At 40.6% G+C, this 16,515-nt stretch overlaps 1 protein-coding gene and 1 long non-coding RNA gene across 2 annotated transcripts; both read left to right on the top strand.

The window, feature by feature from the left end:
- ddx1 (DEAD (Asp-Glu-Ala-Asp) box helicase 1) lies at window positions 1-6,358 on the top strand. Its single transcript, XM_069722864.1, has 26 exons — window positions 1-46; window positions 168-219; window positions 323-386; window positions 468-497; window positions 594-690; window positions 867-914; window positions 1,045-1,128; window positions 1,293-1,376; window positions 1,479-1,555; window positions 1,651-1,723; window positions 1,833-1,909; window positions 2,007-2,121; window positions 2,412-2,550; window positions 2,813-2,873; window positions 3,040-3,138; window positions 3,310-3,399; window positions 3,549-3,737; window positions 3,888-3,939; window positions 4,077-4,223; window positions 4,412-4,503; window positions 4,580-4,652; window positions 4,772-4,844; window positions 5,074-5,116; window positions 5,193-5,288; window positions 5,580-5,700; window positions 5,812-6,358. Exons 1-26 carry the CDS (start codon window positions 31-33, stop codon window positions 5,940-5,942), a joined length of 2,223 nt encoding a protein of 740 aa, XP_069578965.1. The 5' UTR covers window positions 1-30; the 3' UTR covers window positions 5,943-6,358.
- A 676-nt stretch (window positions 6,359-7,034) lies between these two features.
- Window positions 7,035-10,441, top strand: LOC138635417 (uncharacterized). The gene is made up of 3 exons (XR_011312136.1): window positions 7,035-7,122; window positions 8,496-8,602; window positions 9,968-10,441. It is a non-coding gene; the product is annotated as an uncharacterized lncRNA (long non-coding RNA).
- The last annotated feature ends 6,074 nt before the right edge of the window (window positions 10,442-16,515 follow it).

The raw sequence follows: 16,515 nt of genomic DNA, 5'->3' as shown, positions 1-16,515 counted from the left end.
TCCGGTTGGGTTGCGCTCGTATCGGTACTAATGGCAGCGTTTTCTGGTGAGACTTTTCAATTAAGTTAATCATTTTGACGTCGTGTTTGAAATCTACTTCCACACCCAGCGACTTTTAAAAGCCACGTAAGCAAACAGAATAATTTAATGTCATTTTCTGTCAACAGAAATGGGAGTCATGGCTGAAATAGCGCAGGCTGTGGAGGAGCTGGACTGGTTGTAAGTTATTCTGCAAATCTGCTAATTCACGCTCCGGGTCGTATGATCGGTCCATGTTGTTGTTACTTGTAGGTTGACGTTGAACTGACCTATTTCAATTCAGACTACCCACTGACATCCAGGCAGAGTCTATCCCCCTTATCCTTGGTGGAGGAGACGTGCTTATGGTAAACAAAGCACTTTACACGCATTTGACACAAACCTGCTCATTATTACAAGACATCTGACTTTATCATTTTTGTTTTAAGGCAGCAGAAACTGGGAGTGGCAAAACGGGAGTGAGTGCTTGATTAAAACACATCATCTCACAACAACTAGACCTCGGGTGAAGTTTCCGTGTGATAGTTATTCACAGTTCCTCATGTCATCCTCAGGCCTTCAGTATCCCAGTGATCCAGATTGTGTACGAGACCCTGAAGGATCAACAGGAGGGCAAGAAGGGCAGAGCCTCTGTCAAAACTGGAGGAGCCAGTGAGATAACCTTATTTAATGGCTAATTTGCTTTCAGTCTACACTGTCCACAACTCTCATGTTTACAAGACCATGTCGTGACAGGATACATTGGGGAGCCTTTCTGAATACAAAATCAAATAGGAAGTCCATTGGATGTGCTGCCAAGATGTTTCTTCTTCTTTGTTTTGTCTCAGTTTTCAACAACTGGCAGATGAATCCTTATGATCGCGGTACAGCCTTCGGTAAGAGGAGCTTGAGAAAAATAAACACGCAAAGCTGCATCGGTGCCTGTTATAACTGTAACACTGTAGTGTTCAAGCTTTGTTCTTTGCAACATCTGCCCATCGTCTCATTTTGTTCATGTCTTCACAGCGATCGGTCCTGATGGACTGTGCTGCCAGAGCAGAGAGTTCAAAGAGTGGCATGGCTGTCGCTCCACAAAAGGTGTCACCAAAGGTGGGTAATACGCACAAGTACTTTCAGAGTGATTGAGATTTGAAGAAAGACCAATTCAGCTTAGGATACCACATAGTTTTTTTTTGATAGGCCAACACAAATGAAAGTATGATTTACTGTTATCTGTTCTTGTCGTTATCTTATTTTATTTTTTTATTGTCTAGGGAAGTACTACTATGAGGTGGCCTGCCATGACCAGGGTCTGTGCCGTGTGGGCTGGTCCACCAGTCAGGCAGCTCTGGACTTGGGTATGTTCCTCTACTCTTCACAAAATGCTGCAGAACATACATCAGCTGAAACAAATGGTCTCAATGGGACTGTAAGTCTTTTTTTTTCCCCTCCATTTCTAGGAACTGATAAGTATGGTTTTGGTTTTGGTGGCACTGGAAAGAAATCCAACAACAAGCAGTTTGACAGCTACGGAGAGGTAACAAGCCATCAATGACTATGTTATTGAGACACAAACAGTGTTTAGAATCATTTTCAAACATGAGTTCTCTTTGTTATCTTTCCTCTTTGCAGGAGTTCACCATGCATGACACTATTGGATGCTACTTGGATGTAGACAAGGGCCAAATTTCCTTCTCTAAAAATGGTGCAGTCTCACATTTTATTGTTTGTCTGTCTTTAAATATGTACCAAATCTGGAGTTAAATAGCAAAGTGGCTTCCTTTCGTGACACTCTCTACTGGTTCTTTCTCCAGGTAATGACCTGGGTGTGGCTTTTGAGATCCCTCAAAACCTGAAGAATCAGTCTTTCTTCGCCTCCTGTGTGCTGAAGGTATTCCCCGAGAACACATCACAGTAACGGTGGAAAACAAACAAACACAGTTGCCAGACTGATACCATACTAATTGCTCATCTTATCTGCCTCCCAGAATGCAGAGCTGAAGTTCAACTTTGGAGGAGAGGACTTTAAACATCCCCCCAAGAGTGGTTTTGTTGCCCTGGACAAGGCAACAGAGGATCATGCAGTCAAATCCTCTGAGACAGGTGTGTGGATGCAACCTCATCTCAGGAGCTGCAAACAAATGTACTGCAAAGATACAGAAAATGTCAGATGTAAATGTAACATCCAGATTTATAACCTATACTTTTATAGAGAGAGAGAGAGAGAGAGAGAGAGAGAAGAGAGATAAAGATTATGTCATCCATTTATTCCTTTTACAATAAAACTCTGTCTATTCTTAAACCAAGGGACAGAAGCTTAATTTTCATCATTGTATACACTCTTGTGTAATGTTCCGCAGTGTGTAACATGTCTCTGCTCTCTGATTGCTCAGGAAGTGCCAAAGTGAGTCAGGTGAAAGTGTCATCCAACGCCCCCAAAGCTCTGATCATCGAGCCATCGAAGGAACTGGCTGAACAAACCCTCAACAATGTCAAGCAATGCAAGAAATATGTGGATAACCCCAAACTCAGGTACGATTCTATTGATTTGCTATCGACATTGGCTGGCACAAAGAGCATAAAACCATGACTTGTGCAGAAAATGTATGTATAAGTACGTTTGACGGTGACACCAATGATAAAAATTATTGCTGTGGAATTGTTTTTCATGCTGTATTTGTCTACATATTGCAGCCTGTTAGCAACTCCTGTTTGCTACCAGCAGATGGAGCCAGTGTTTAAGTATACATGCGGAGGCCAGCATGTGCAGTAATTTGTCAATCTGTTACTACAGGGAACTCCTGGTGATCGGTGGCGTGCCTGCCAAAGAGCAGCTGGCTGCTCTGGAACAGGGGGTATGTGACATGTGCTGTCTCCAAAAACAAAAATCCAGTTAGTTTTCATCACTGTGAAGCAAAAAAAGGGGGGGGGGGTAGATTGTTTCTAATAGACATCATTTTTAATCTGTGGCTTGCTTCCTTCTTGCCTTTTTTCTGCTCTCTATATGTCATCAATAATCAGATTGACATCGTGGTGGGAACACCCGGCAGACTGGACGATCTCATATCCACCGGGAAACTCAGTCTGTCCCAAGTCCGCTTCCTGGTGCTGGATGAGTGTGTATGTGCAACACATCTACAGTATTTTAATAACATTTAGGTCTTTTAGCATTCAAAGCATGGAGTTTCTACTGCCTATAAAATACAAATATTCTTTTCCTAATGGTTTATTTATGTAGCGTAACAATCCCTGAAGCCACTTAACCATTACGTGGGTTCTGTGTGTCTTCAGGACGGCCTCCTGTCAGCCGGATATACAGACTTCATCAATAGGATCCATAACCAAATCCCTCAGGTCACCTCTGATGGCAAGAGACTGCAGGTAAGTAGCACTTTAGATCAATTAAATTAGTGGCAATAAACAGTTTAAACAGTGATGCATAAGTTGTGCGGGTTTACACACGAGGAGATGATTTGCAGGTATTAGTCATTTAAGTGCATCAACTGATTCCCCCCCCCCCCCCCCCCCAGATCATTGTGTGTTCAGCCACACTGCATTCATTTGACGTGAAGAAGTTGTCCGAGCGCATCATGCACTTCCCTACTTGGGTGGACCTGAAGGGGGAGGACTCTGTTCCAGAGAGTGTCCACCACGTGGTTGTGCCCGTCAATCCGAAGAACGACCGTCTGTGGGAGCGCCTGGGCAAGAGCCACATCCGGGTGAGTCTCTCGTGCTTGGCCAAGGAAACTGAGGAAGAAGGATAGGGAGTCATGAAAAGTGCTGAAGAATCAAGTTAAGTCGTTGTCATGTTTTTCTCCTGGGGAAGTGTGTTGACTTAGCTTTTCTACTTGTATCTTTCCTCTGGGTAGACTGACGAGGTTCATGCCAAAGATAACACCAGACCAGGAGCCAACTCTGCAGGTATGAGCAGACGGGTAACACAATTTAGACCCTTCGGTTTTATCCTTGAGTCAAGACATCACATAAACAACAATGCAGATGTACTGTTGGTATTTACCCTCTACAAAACGCCATAAACGTGTGCGTGTGCATTTTAGAGATGTGGTCAGAAGCCATCAAGATGCTGAAGGGCGAGTACACCGTGAAGGCCATTAAAGAGCACAAAATGGACCAGGCTATAATCTTCTGTCGCACGAAGATCGACTGCGACAACATGGAGCAGTACTTCATTCAGCAAGGAGGAGGTAAGCAGCATTAGGGCTTCTTACATTTTTATTTTCAGCCTCTGCTAGACAGAAGTTTTGAAAGGGGTAACAACCTGTCTCTCACAAACACACCTAAATAAAAGGGAGTGACATACTCTGTGGTTGTTGTCCCCCCCCCCCCATGACAAACTCTGTATCCTCCCTCAGTATTTGTTTATTTTCTTCAGGTCCGGACAGTAAAGGTCACCAGTTTTCCTGCGTTTGTCTCCATGGTGATCGAAAGCCTAATGAGCGGAAGACTAACTTGGAGCGCTTCAAGGTAAAGAAGGAGAAAACTACAACTTGCTGTTTGACAACCTGTAGATGGATGTTTTAAGATCTACTTTTGTTTTTAGAAAAAAGAAGTGAGACTCTTGATCTGCACTGACGTAGCTGCCAGAGGAATTGACATCCACGGAGTTCCTTACGGTAGGAGAAGGATCCTGGAAAATTGCATTAATTAATGATTATCCCTGAGGAGTACTTTGCTGCATTTCATGTTTGCATTTCTGCCATCCTTTCTCATAACGTTTGTCTTTTTTCTCCAGTGATTAATGTCACCCTGCCAGATGAGAAGCAGAACTATGTCCATCGTATCGGCAGAGTTGGAAGAGCCGAGAGGTTAGCACTTACAGTCTTTGTGTGTTAGGATCGCCAAAAAGGTCAAAATTTATTATTCAATCATTAATTTCTTATGTTATATGAGTTTGTTGTCACATTAAATTAGCAATATCATCATCATTGCAACCTCAAACTTGCACACAATATGCCTAAATGATAGTAGAAAATGAATGACAGCGTTGACTTTCTTTAGACAATTCAAGTCGTGTCATTTCCTTTTAACTTACAGAATGGGACTGGCCATCTCCTTGGTTGCTATGGAAAAAGAGAAGGTATTTTACATGATAGAAATGCACCTATCTATGATTTTTGAATATGGTTCTAAGGTGCATCTTTCCATGTGTGCAGGTGTGGTACCATGTTTGCCCGAACCGAGGCAGAGGCTGCTACAACACCCGGCTGAAGGAGGATGGAGGTTGCACCATCTGGTACAATGAGAAAGAGGTGAACAAAAAAAACAACACAAAAACTAGACAAGGCTTCAAGTGAAAATATAATACCACCTCTTAGTCAGCAGAGGCCTTTTTAAAGTGGTTTGATAAGCAGATGATGCATTTGTCATCTTGTCAGAAACGGAACCATTAAGTTTAGTGTGTGTGATGTGTATAATCCAGGACACTCGCAGGTTGAACTCTGGTGGGAAGTAAAGTTTTGTTTGATTTTTATGTCACTGAAAGCTCAAATACATTTTTGTCCCTTTCACAATGTAACATCACTCTACACTCCTCGTCACAGCTCCTGTCGGACGTTGAGGAGCATCTAAAGTGCACCATCACCCAGTGTGAGCCAGATATCAAAGTGCCTGTGGATGAGTTTGATGGAAAGGTGACCTACGGAAGGCGCAGGGCGTTGGGAGGTATGTGGAACACAGTGACAACAACGGAGACGGTGATTTGTCTCCAGAAGAAATATTCTGTATACAATTATTGCATCGATGGTAATGAACAAACCCGTTTTCTTCACCCAGGTGGTAACTACAAGGGTCACGTGGATGCTCTTGCCCCGACAGTCCAGGAACTGGCTGTCCTCGAGACAGAAGCCCAAACGGCTTTCCTTCACCTGGGATACATGCCAAACCAACTTTTCAGAGCTTTCTGAGTATACGCTGACTAAACGCTGACAGCCATAATGGCACTACAGGCTGCTCATAAGAACAGAAAAATTCTAACAAGTTCACTTACTGCACCAACGGTCAATTCTTTTCCCCATTCAGACAAAAATACATAAACAAAACTCAAAAATAATTCACGTAAATTATATAATATATATATAGGGTCAAAATACAAACATTTCACTGGGTATGCTGAACTTCTCTACAGTTCATATCCACAGCATAACCAGAATCATGATTTTGTGTTTGTAGATGTGTAATTTCTCCTCCTAAACTTTTGTTAAGAATTGTCAGCATTCAGAATGCTTGTCTTTCATTTTCACATTGATATATCTGACTTGAATATTTAAGTTTATTTGTAAAGGAAAAAGTTTTTTTCTGAAATAAACTGCAGTACCCTGTTCGGTTTGGATTCACTTTCTTATATTTATTAATCAGGAAGAAAGCAAAGGTTATATCAGTTATAAAAGTATTTTTGTGCATTAAGTTTTTACTTATTTTTTATGTTTCAGGATTTCAGTTTGTTTTGCAAAACTTCTGACAGTGCAGGGACATGCTAAAAGAAGCAGTGTAAAGGATTTAGTGGCATCTGTTGGTGAAGTTTCAGATTGCAACTAGCTGAACACCCGGGGTCTCACCCTCCCCTGTCAAGCGTGTGCGAGGACATCTCAGAAAGTTCCAAGAAAGCTCCTGTTGCACGTGAACGGTGCACAGCACCATAACTTGCACAGAAAAGCTTTACATTTTAGGAGTCCCAAGTTCCGCTGCTTTATCCAAATCATCCCCCGAGTTATGCATGGTTTTGTGATCAGTGGTCCGGGTGCATCATACTCGGTTGTTTTATTATTATAAGTAAATTAATTGAAATTATTTATTGTTAAGGGTATATTAAGTTCCAAAACGGCAAACTAGTAATGAATAAAAACTGAACTTTGACTGTTGTAATACTGTCATACGATTGCGTATCTGTTAAATTAGCTTTAATTCTTCGACCTTTTATTGTGAAAGTAAGCGCGCCTCTATTTTGTCATCACTTCCTGCAAGAGCGGCGGACGCTTCCCCTCTCAAACGAGGAAACCAGTTAATAAACAGAGAAGTTGTCCGGCTAACGGCTTGTTGTGCGTACAAATGAGAAGAATTCCTGCGTGATCGATCAGCCTACAGGAGGTAAGCCTGCTCCTGATCATGCGATCGATTGCGTGTGACTGCAAAATGTCGATGTTCTGGCGTTATGAGGCGGTTTCAGTCGCAGGTTGCCATGTTCTGGGAGAAAATAGTTTCCAGTTGCACTAATAAATAGCATGCCAAGCATTGATTGCGTGTTTCTTTCACTGACCGGTTTTTTTTTTTTACACTAACGTAGTATTTTTTAGTACTCTTACTTGAGTAGTACTTGAATTTTGGACAGGTGAACGTGTTTGTTCAACGCGCACAATACGCACACGGATAGCTTCTGTCCAACAGCTTATGGTCGTACGAGTGAAATATAAACACTTCTGGGTTGTTGGTTGTTGTTGTTTTTTTTTTGCAGTTTTCTGCAACAACTGCGTCTTCCGCTGCGGGAATATTAAAAATATTAATATATGATTTTACATCATTTAGATTTTTGTAAAAAATAAAAAAAAAAAAAACCTGTTATGTCAGTCTTTTTCCGTGTAAAGTCATCAAAATCGCTACACATTGAAATTATTTCTTGTTTTCTATACCACAAATCTTAATTTATGAATATATGCTTTTAGATCATTTTTTTTAAGATTTTTTTTTTTTTTTTTTTTTTTTTTAATGAAAATGAATCAATAACTTCTGTCTTTTTCTGTTAAGTCACCAAAATCACCCCACGTGGGAATGATCTCCTGTTGGTTATACCAATACTTTTAGTTTATGAATACATGCCTTTCATTAATTTTTGTGCGGTGCAGGAACAGCAGGAAACGCTAAAGATTTATTCTGTTTGTGAAGTCACACAAAAAAAGCTACATTTTGCTGCATTTTACTGTACAAGTTAACGCCTCTCTGTGTCATTCCTGATTTCCATTGAAGATCTCCTTTTATTCTCTTGAAAGAACAAAACTTATTTTTACTTTTTGAAATATACTCATAACCTCTTTGTAACTTACTCAATTTATTCTAAACCAGTTCATGCTGAAATACCAGCAAAACAAATGCCTGGACTACCCATGACAAGACTAAAATAAAACAAAGTCAAAAGTGGTATTTGGTCAGTAAAACTGTTATCACTATTTAAGTATTGTAAACATGTCTTCTTTTTTTTTAACAGAGTTTACAGCTTTGTGTTTAAATACTATATCAGATTGACAAGAGTATCCCATATAAAACTTTAAGAATTAGGACTAACTGTTATAATTTGAAAATATATGTGTGGTTAACCATCTCACCTGCATTGAAGTGTAGCACACATTCTTGGTCTCCCACCAAGTGGATGAGATCGTCTCAAACAGGATCGCAGCTCTGGTTCCTGTGTTTTTGTGTGCTGTAGAAACAATAAATGCATGAATTTACAAATGTTCTGTTTTATACAGGGACACATCGCTCGCACCATTCCTTCACCAGTTGGATGGATGTCCATCTAGTATCCCAGAGATTGGGCCAGACATGTAGGAGGACGACTTGGCCAATGGTTTGCAAGGTAGGTAGCAACCTTAAAAGTCCCATGTTTTACACTTTTCCAGCTCGACCCAACCCGCTGTCAAAGCCAACTAAACCTGCCCAACGCTCAAACCGCCAACATTATCCTCTATCATGTACAGTGTATAGCGCAGCATCCATGGCCTATCACATAGTCCTATTGAGTGCATGTTTCACTAAAAAGACAGGCAACAAGGTTTGAATGAGCCACTGAAGGCAAAAGCAATGTGAACAGTCTGCCACCGTGTCGTTTTGGGCTGTTTGCTCAAGCATAACTGTAAGACATTGATTCATATGCCTAATCTATCTTCGCCCAACAGCGTCTGGGTCTGGGCTACTAAATAACCAGATGAATTGTTTCAAACTGTGTTCTTTATTCTTAAATGGCTGCCAGCAAAAAAAAGTAAACCTTCATTAAAGACATGAACCTGCTGTCTCACATCTTTGTAGAGAACTTACACAAGGTAAATGTCTAAATGTGCAGGTCTACACTATCTTTTTAGCCTGTTGATGGTTGGCAACGTGAAGAAGAATAATATAGTCCAGAATTCCAGGATTTCAGCTATTTTAATGTGCTTCCACTGCTCAACCAGCTGAAGTGGAAGTTCGCTAATTGGAACAGTTTGTTGCTGGAATGCATTTTCCTGCTCTTGTGTTCATGGAGAGTAGATGGTTTATGTAACATGATCTCTCAAAGAGAAAAGGATGTCCTCCTGGACAAAAATATTCATAACTTAGTCTTAACAATGCTTTGTCATTTTTTGACACAATCCACCCAAACCTGTGATATTTGCTGAAATGCTGAGCCACCCGATCCATGCTTAAACTCAAGGGACGTGCAGGTTATGTGAGCTGTCCCCCTTGTTTTTGTACTTATTTTGCACGAGGGCACATTTGCCTGTAACATGAGCATGTATTTGAGGCAATACACAATATAGTTTTACCATTTTGATATTCCACTGCTTGTCAGTTGGCGGCATTTCTGCATAATATAATGCAGCAGTGCAAAATGTTTTAAGGCTGCGACAGATGAGAAAGTTCCTTATTCCTCAGTCCTTCCTGTTTGGCTCACTGACCGAATGTTCACCCAAAAACAAAGTCAAAACTATTGCCAGATGTAACCGTAACCTTTAAAGTAACCATATCCTCAAATTGTTGTTTTCATACCAGTGGTTCAAAACCCCAAAGTATTAAATTAATGACCAAAAAGAGACACATTTGCCAATTCTCCTACTTAAGAGATGATACATGATCTGGTATTCTAGATTGAGAAATGTTACAAACTTAATACATGTAGGTTTTTTTACGATAAAAGGTTGAAATATTGCATATATCATTTGTATTTTTTTTGCTGGACTAAATACAGATATAGAAGACAGACGATTGAGAGGATGGACAACAGGGACACGTGCTGTCTGAAGAACAGAAAGAGGATGGAGGCGGACACAGTATGGCAGTGGCGCATTATGCACGTAAAGAAATATTCCAGAAGCCCAGAACCATTCTATTACAGCCATAAAATGGGATTAGATTTTAATCTTTCATCTACTACACAGAAAAAACTGCATTTACAATTATTGACAAACGGTGTCATACTTGAGGTCTGTGACTTTGCCAAAACTGTTAACAAGAGTAAAAGGCATTTTATCACAAACATTCTGGAGAACAATTTTGATCTGAGATTTGAAAATGAGCAACAGAGGACAAATTTTACAGCTCAAATTCAGCACGAACTCAAAGACCTGATCAGAAAATCTCCAAAAGATACACATGAAGTTTTTACTCTTTTTGACACATCCTCTGTGCCAGAATGTAGCAGCAACAAGGCATCTACAGAACATCAGTGTGATGGTTTCATGGAGGAGATGGAGGAGGACGATGATGACAGTGAACTTGAAGACTTATTTAAGAGTTCACAAACGCCGTCTGTGAAAACGAAAGAAGAGATGGATGGACGACATGTTGATGATAAACATGAAACGGAGTTTTCAGAAACACAGTTAACAGAAGAAGACAAAGAGGATGTTCTTCCTCCCTCGTTCCCTCGTTGTGAAGAAATTGGCTTGAACTTGGACGTCGGGTCAAAACAAAGTCTTGATCCACGTTTATTGACAAATGGCGTGATGTTAGAACTAGAAGACATCACTCGAATTCTGACTGCATCCTACAGCTCCATTGTTCTCAGTGTGTTGGAGCACAATTTTGAACTGGATCTTAAAAGTCAACGGGGAAGAGATGAAGTTTGGTTCATGATATCACAACTGCTCAGAAGGAGAAAACGACTTTCCACCGCTGGTATCAAATTAACTCAAGAGTTTAAAGGGGAGTTCTTTTCATGTCAGACAAATCCTCATAAGAGATCCCACGGTCTAGGGCTGTCCAACATTGAAGAGTCTAAACAAGGAGACAATCTATGGAAGTTGCGTGCTAACCGTGTAAAAAAAATCCTCCTTGTACTTGACAAACAGTGCCGTTTGTTGGGGAAAATAAGGAATTTCCATTTAGAATTCAATGTTGGATTTGGGCCCAAACAAAATATCAGTGCTGACTATTTGACTGATTCAGTTCTAGTTAAAGTTGCACGATTTGCCTTAGATATGAGTTCATCCCAGCAGGAATTCATCATGGAGATTCTGGAAAACAACTTTGACTTTGGTCTGCAGAGCAAATACCATAAACATCGATTTGCATGTGAAATTATGGACAGAGTGAGACAGCTAAGAAATTGCGAGGATGCAGTCAAATTCTCAAGGGAGGTTTTTGAACTTCCTAATTCCATGTCTTCCATTAAAATGACACATCAGAGAATGGGCAGTGTCAAACCTGAACTCGACAGATTATCAAGAATGAGGCCGTGTGATGTTGCTGCCACGTGCGCTCTTGATTCACCTGCTGAAGCAAAACCGGATTTACATGCTGAAGTCATTTCAAATCAGAGTGTGGAACATTATCCCTTCTGCAAGGAGATTGGTCTGAAGCTAAATGTGAAAAATAGCAGAGAAAAAGTCAAACTTGATGTCAACAAACTGACCAAAGGAGCAATGACCGAAGTGACGAACTTTGCAGAAAAGTTGTGTGGAACTTTTCAGCAAATTTGTATTGATATCCTCAGACACAACTTTGATCTTGATTTGCCGAGTGTAGATTCTGACCTTGCTAGAAATATTCTTGCGTATATTCCTGTTGTAATTGAGCAAAGAAATCTAGCAACCTGTGTTGACCGTGTGACCTGGAAGCCTAAAAGAAGTCATGGCTCAATAGTAACAAAATTGCTTTGCCACGACAAAGCAAATTTAACAGCTTGTAGTAGTGGCTCCACTCAGGCGACCGTAGACCAAAATGTAAGCAAATCCACTTTCACTGAACAAAAAAATGACTCCAATTCACTGATGTGGAATTTGCGAGCTAATCACGTTCAGCAAATGCTCTCAGCACCTCATGGAGAAGATTGTCCACTTTATTCTTACTCCAGATGTAAGAAACTAGGCATCGATTTCAATGTAGCATCTGGAGTCAAACAAAATCTTGATCCAAAATTACTGACCAATGGCATCATGGTTGAAATTTACACTTTTGCCACAGAACTGCTGTCAGACGCAAAACATTTCAGCACAGAGATACTGGAGTATAACTTTGATCTAAATTTGAACAGTGAGATGTATCGCAGCGCCTTTGCTGACGAACTTGGGAGACAAATGATAGTAACGAAAAAGAAAAGATCATTTGTATCTCTAAAGCAAGAGCTTTTTGAACTTCCTGATTTGAGATGTTTAGAAGAATATAATCCACACTGCCTCAAATGTTATCAAGATAGAACTTCTAAGCTTCGTCAGGATGTATCTGACTCTGGTCTCATGCTTCCTGGGCATCCACATGCCATGACTGACATTGTCTCTGTTGATGCAAACTGCACAGCACAAAAGCCTGCAAAGAATTCAACATCTATTTCCCAAACATCAGAGGAAATGTTAACAAGCTCTTACCATCACTGCAAGGAAATAGGTTTAAGCCTGTGTGTGGACAAAGATCACCCAAAACGTAAACTCGCCACACACGTTTTGACAAATGCAGTTATATCTGAGGTGTATTCTTTTGCCAAAAAACTGTGTGGAACAAAAATTAAGATTGTTGCTGATATCCTTGACCACAACTTCAACTTGGACACGCAGCGGCAACAAAAGAATCCTGCAGAGCTGTTCAACAGACTGCCTCCAAATGCTGGGGAACCTGCCTGGTTCAATGAAGTTTTCGTTATCTACCATCCTTCTCACAGAGCTCCTCCCGTTAGGAGTAACTGGACAGAGATAAATGACACGCAGAGAAGTGAAAGGAAGGAAACATTCAGAAAAAGGCAACTGGAAATGCAAAAAAAGAAGGAAGGTGACATGCTGCAAAGACTAAATCATCCCACTGCTTTGTGTACCAGTCAAACAGCAGAGGGTGACTTTAACTACATGTGTCCTGTAGAAGCAGATGACATCACAGATTCAGAAATCAGTGGAAATGAGGATCCCTGTCGAACCCCAACAAGTTCTGACATCCCTCGAGAATCACTATCGGGTTGTGTGGGGGTACTCGAGCCTTTACTCACCTCCATCAATGGTTCTTCCAGTTTACCAAATATAAAGGTCGATATGAACCCACCATTTGCAAGTCAGCCTGATAAAAGTAGGCTGCCAGGACACGAAGAGCAGACACGGATTCCAACAAATGTATTAAATGAATGTGACATGGAACCAGAGGAAATGGGAACAGAGAGCGACTTGTGGAAGTTGCGTGCCTACCGTGCAAATCAAATCCTTGCACAAGACAAACAGTGCTATGTGATTGGAAATTCAAGGAAAGTGAATGTAGAATTCAATGTTGGATTTGGACCCAAACAAAATCTCAGTGCTGACTATTTGACTGATTCTGTTCTACTTAATATTGCACGATTTGCCGTAGATATGAGTTCATCCCAGCAGGAATTCATCATGGAGATTCTGGAAAACAACTTTGACTTAGGTCTGCAAAGCAAATACCATAAACATAGTTTTGCATGTGAACTTATGAAGAGAATAACACAGCTTAAAAATTGTGAGGATGCAGTCAAATTCTCAAGGGAGGTTTTTGAACTTCCTAATTCCATGTCTCCCATTGATATGACACATCAGAGAATGGGCAGTGTCAAACCTGAACTTGGCAACATATTGACAAAGAGGCAGTGTGATGTTGCTCCCACATGCACTTTTGTTTCACATCCTGAGCCTAAAGCGGATTCACTCGCTGAAGCAATTTCAAAGAATCGTGTGGACTGCTATCGATTCTGCAAGGAGATTGGTCTGAGGCTACATGTGAACACCAGTCAAGGAAATAAAAAACTTGATGTCAACAAACTGACCAAAGGAGCAATGACCGAAGTCACAAACTTTGCAGAAGAGTTCTGTGGAACATTTGAGCAGATTTGTATTGATATCCTCAGACACAACTTTGATCTCGATTTGCCGAGTGTAGATTCTGACCTTGCTAGAAATATTCTTGCGTATATTCCTGCTGCAATTGAGCAAAGAAATCTAGTAACCTGTGGAATCCATGCAAAAGCAAAGCCCAAAAGGAACTACGACTCAATAATGACAAAACTGCTTTGCCAGAAAAAAGAAAGTATAGAAGCAAATAGTACTTGCTCTATTCAGACAACCGTAGACCAAAATGTAAGCAAATCCACTTCCACTGAACAAAATGATGACTCCAATTCACTGCTGTGGAAATTGCGAGCTAATCATATTCAGCAAATCCTTTCAGCGCCTCATAGAGAAGATTGTCCACTTTATTCTTACTCCAGATGTAAGAAACTAGGCATCAATTTCAATGTAGCGTCTGGAGTCAAACAAAATCTTGATCCAAAATTACTGACCAATGGCATCATGGTTGAAATGAATACTTTTGCAACAGCACTGCTGTCAGCTGCAAAACATTTCAGCACCGAGATACTGGAGTATAACTTTGATCTAAATTTGAACAGTGAGATGTATCGGAGCGCCTTTGCAGACGAACTTAAGAGACAAACTAAAGTAATGAAAAATAAAAGATCCTCGGTATCGCGAAAGAAAGCACCTTTTGAACTTCCTGACTGGAGATGTTTGGAGGGATATACACCACACTGCCTCAAATGTTATCAAGATAGAAGTTTTAAACTTTGTCAGGATGAAACTAACCCTGGTCACATGCTTCATGGAAACTGCACAGCACAAAATCCTGCAAAGAATTCAACCTCTATTTTCCAAACTTCAGAGAAGATGTTAACGAGCTGTTACCGTCACTGCAGGAAAATAGGTTTAAGCCTGTGTGTGGACAAAGATCACCCAAGAGATGAACTTGACACATATGTTTTGACAAATGCAGTCATGTCCGAGGTGTATTTGTTTACCAAAAAACTGTGCGGAACTAGACACAAGATCATCAATGATATTCTTGAGCACAACTTCAACTTGGACATGCAGAGCCTACAAATAAATCCTTCATTTTTATTCACCAGAATGCCTCCAAATGCTGGAGAGCCCGCTTGGTTCAGTGAAGTTTTTGTTATCTACCAACCTTCTCACAGAGATCCTACAGTTGGGAGTAAAAGTAAAGAACAAAATGTGATCAAGAGAAGTGAACGGAAGGAAACGTTCAGAAAAAGACAACTGGAAATGCAAACAAAGAAGGAAATTGCAGTGCTGCAAAGCGTTGATTCAGGTGCCAAAAGATTGAAGAAAAATGAAGGCGCAAGAGAACACCTCTTTCCCATCTGCAATGAAATAGGTCTGGACCTCGATGTGACATCGAAATCAGGAGACAAAGAAAAACTGGACTTGAATCTACTGACAACATCTGTAGTTTTGGAGATGCATAAATTTGCATCGTATAAAACAAGACACTATCTCCCAAACACTTTGTATGAGATCTTAGACTATAACTTTGATCTTAGCTCACAACATCCCAGGTGTTGGGAATTTGCCATAGCTACTGCAAGCAAAATCAGTGCCTTTGTCAAAACATGGAGGAATCATGCATCTAGCCGAGTAGAAAAGGTCTTTAAGTTACCATTTGTCATCAATCCCATATCATCAGAAAGGACAACACAACAACAAAACAAGAACAGAGGGAACTCCTCCTCGGAAGAACCACACAGACAAACGAACGAACAATCTTGGTTCGAGTGGACACAGTCTCAACCAGATCATTGGACGAAAATGCAGATGAATGATAGTCCCATGAGGGCAGGTTGTGACAGTCTTCTCCATGGAAACATCCAGATCAAACAAGAGGAGTATGATCCATATTATGCTGATATGAATTTAGAACTGGACACTGAGGAGGAATATCATCCATATTGTGATGATGTCAAAACAGAGTCAATCTCAGAGGACGACAATGATTTAGTCCATGGTGAACCCGCAGGATCCCTTTGGATTAATAAATGTCTGATTTCCAAAAGTGGTACAGAAAAAGAATCAGAAATGGATGATTTCCAGTATTCCTCCCTGCCTGCAGCACAAGTATCTGAAGGAGATGATATGCAAGACGAAGATACAAACACTGAGAGGCTCATAAAAACAGAATCGGACACTGGTGATGTCAAGTGTTTTGTCCCACTTGAACTAGGAGGATCCCTGGAATACTCCATGGTGACCATCGGTCAGGACACTGAAAGTACATTGATCAAAGAGGAGCAAGAAAATGTGCCAGTTGAGTCATACCATTACGGAGTTATTTCAAACACAGGAAGTGAAATGGACATCAAACAGGAAGATCAACCATCATAGTGTACAGATGAGGAAGGTTTTTTTGTTTTTTTTTATATCAAACACATCAGCAGTAATAGATGTTGACTGTTACAGGAGGGTGTCTTGACTTATTCCAAAGCTGCGAGAGTGTAAACTTTATGATGAT

This window comes from Brachyistius frenatus, unplaced genomic scaffold (genome assembly GCF_029030835.1).
Source record: "Brachyistius frenatus isolate BFR_SWC_R1_liver_20210118 unplaced genomic scaffold, ASM2903083v1 Contig_307, whole genome shotgun sequence".
In the NCBI taxonomy this organism is placed as follows: Eukaryota; Metazoa; Chordata; class Actinopteri; family Embiotocidae; genus Brachyistius; species Brachyistius frenatus.
Note: the sequence above shows the minus strand (reverse complement) of the source record. Positions and strands in the feature narration are given on the sequence as shown.

Coding starts and splice junctions, on each gene's coding strand:
- ddx1 (XM_069722864.1), top strand. Junction 1,377..1,478: donor TCAGGCAGCTCTGGACTTGG/GTATGTTCCTCT, acceptor CTCCATTTCTAG/GAACTGATAAGTATGGTTTT. Junction 5,701..5,811: donor AAGGCGCAGGGCGTTGGGAG/GTATGTGGAACA, acceptor TTCTTCACCCAG/GTGGTAACTACAAGGGTCAC.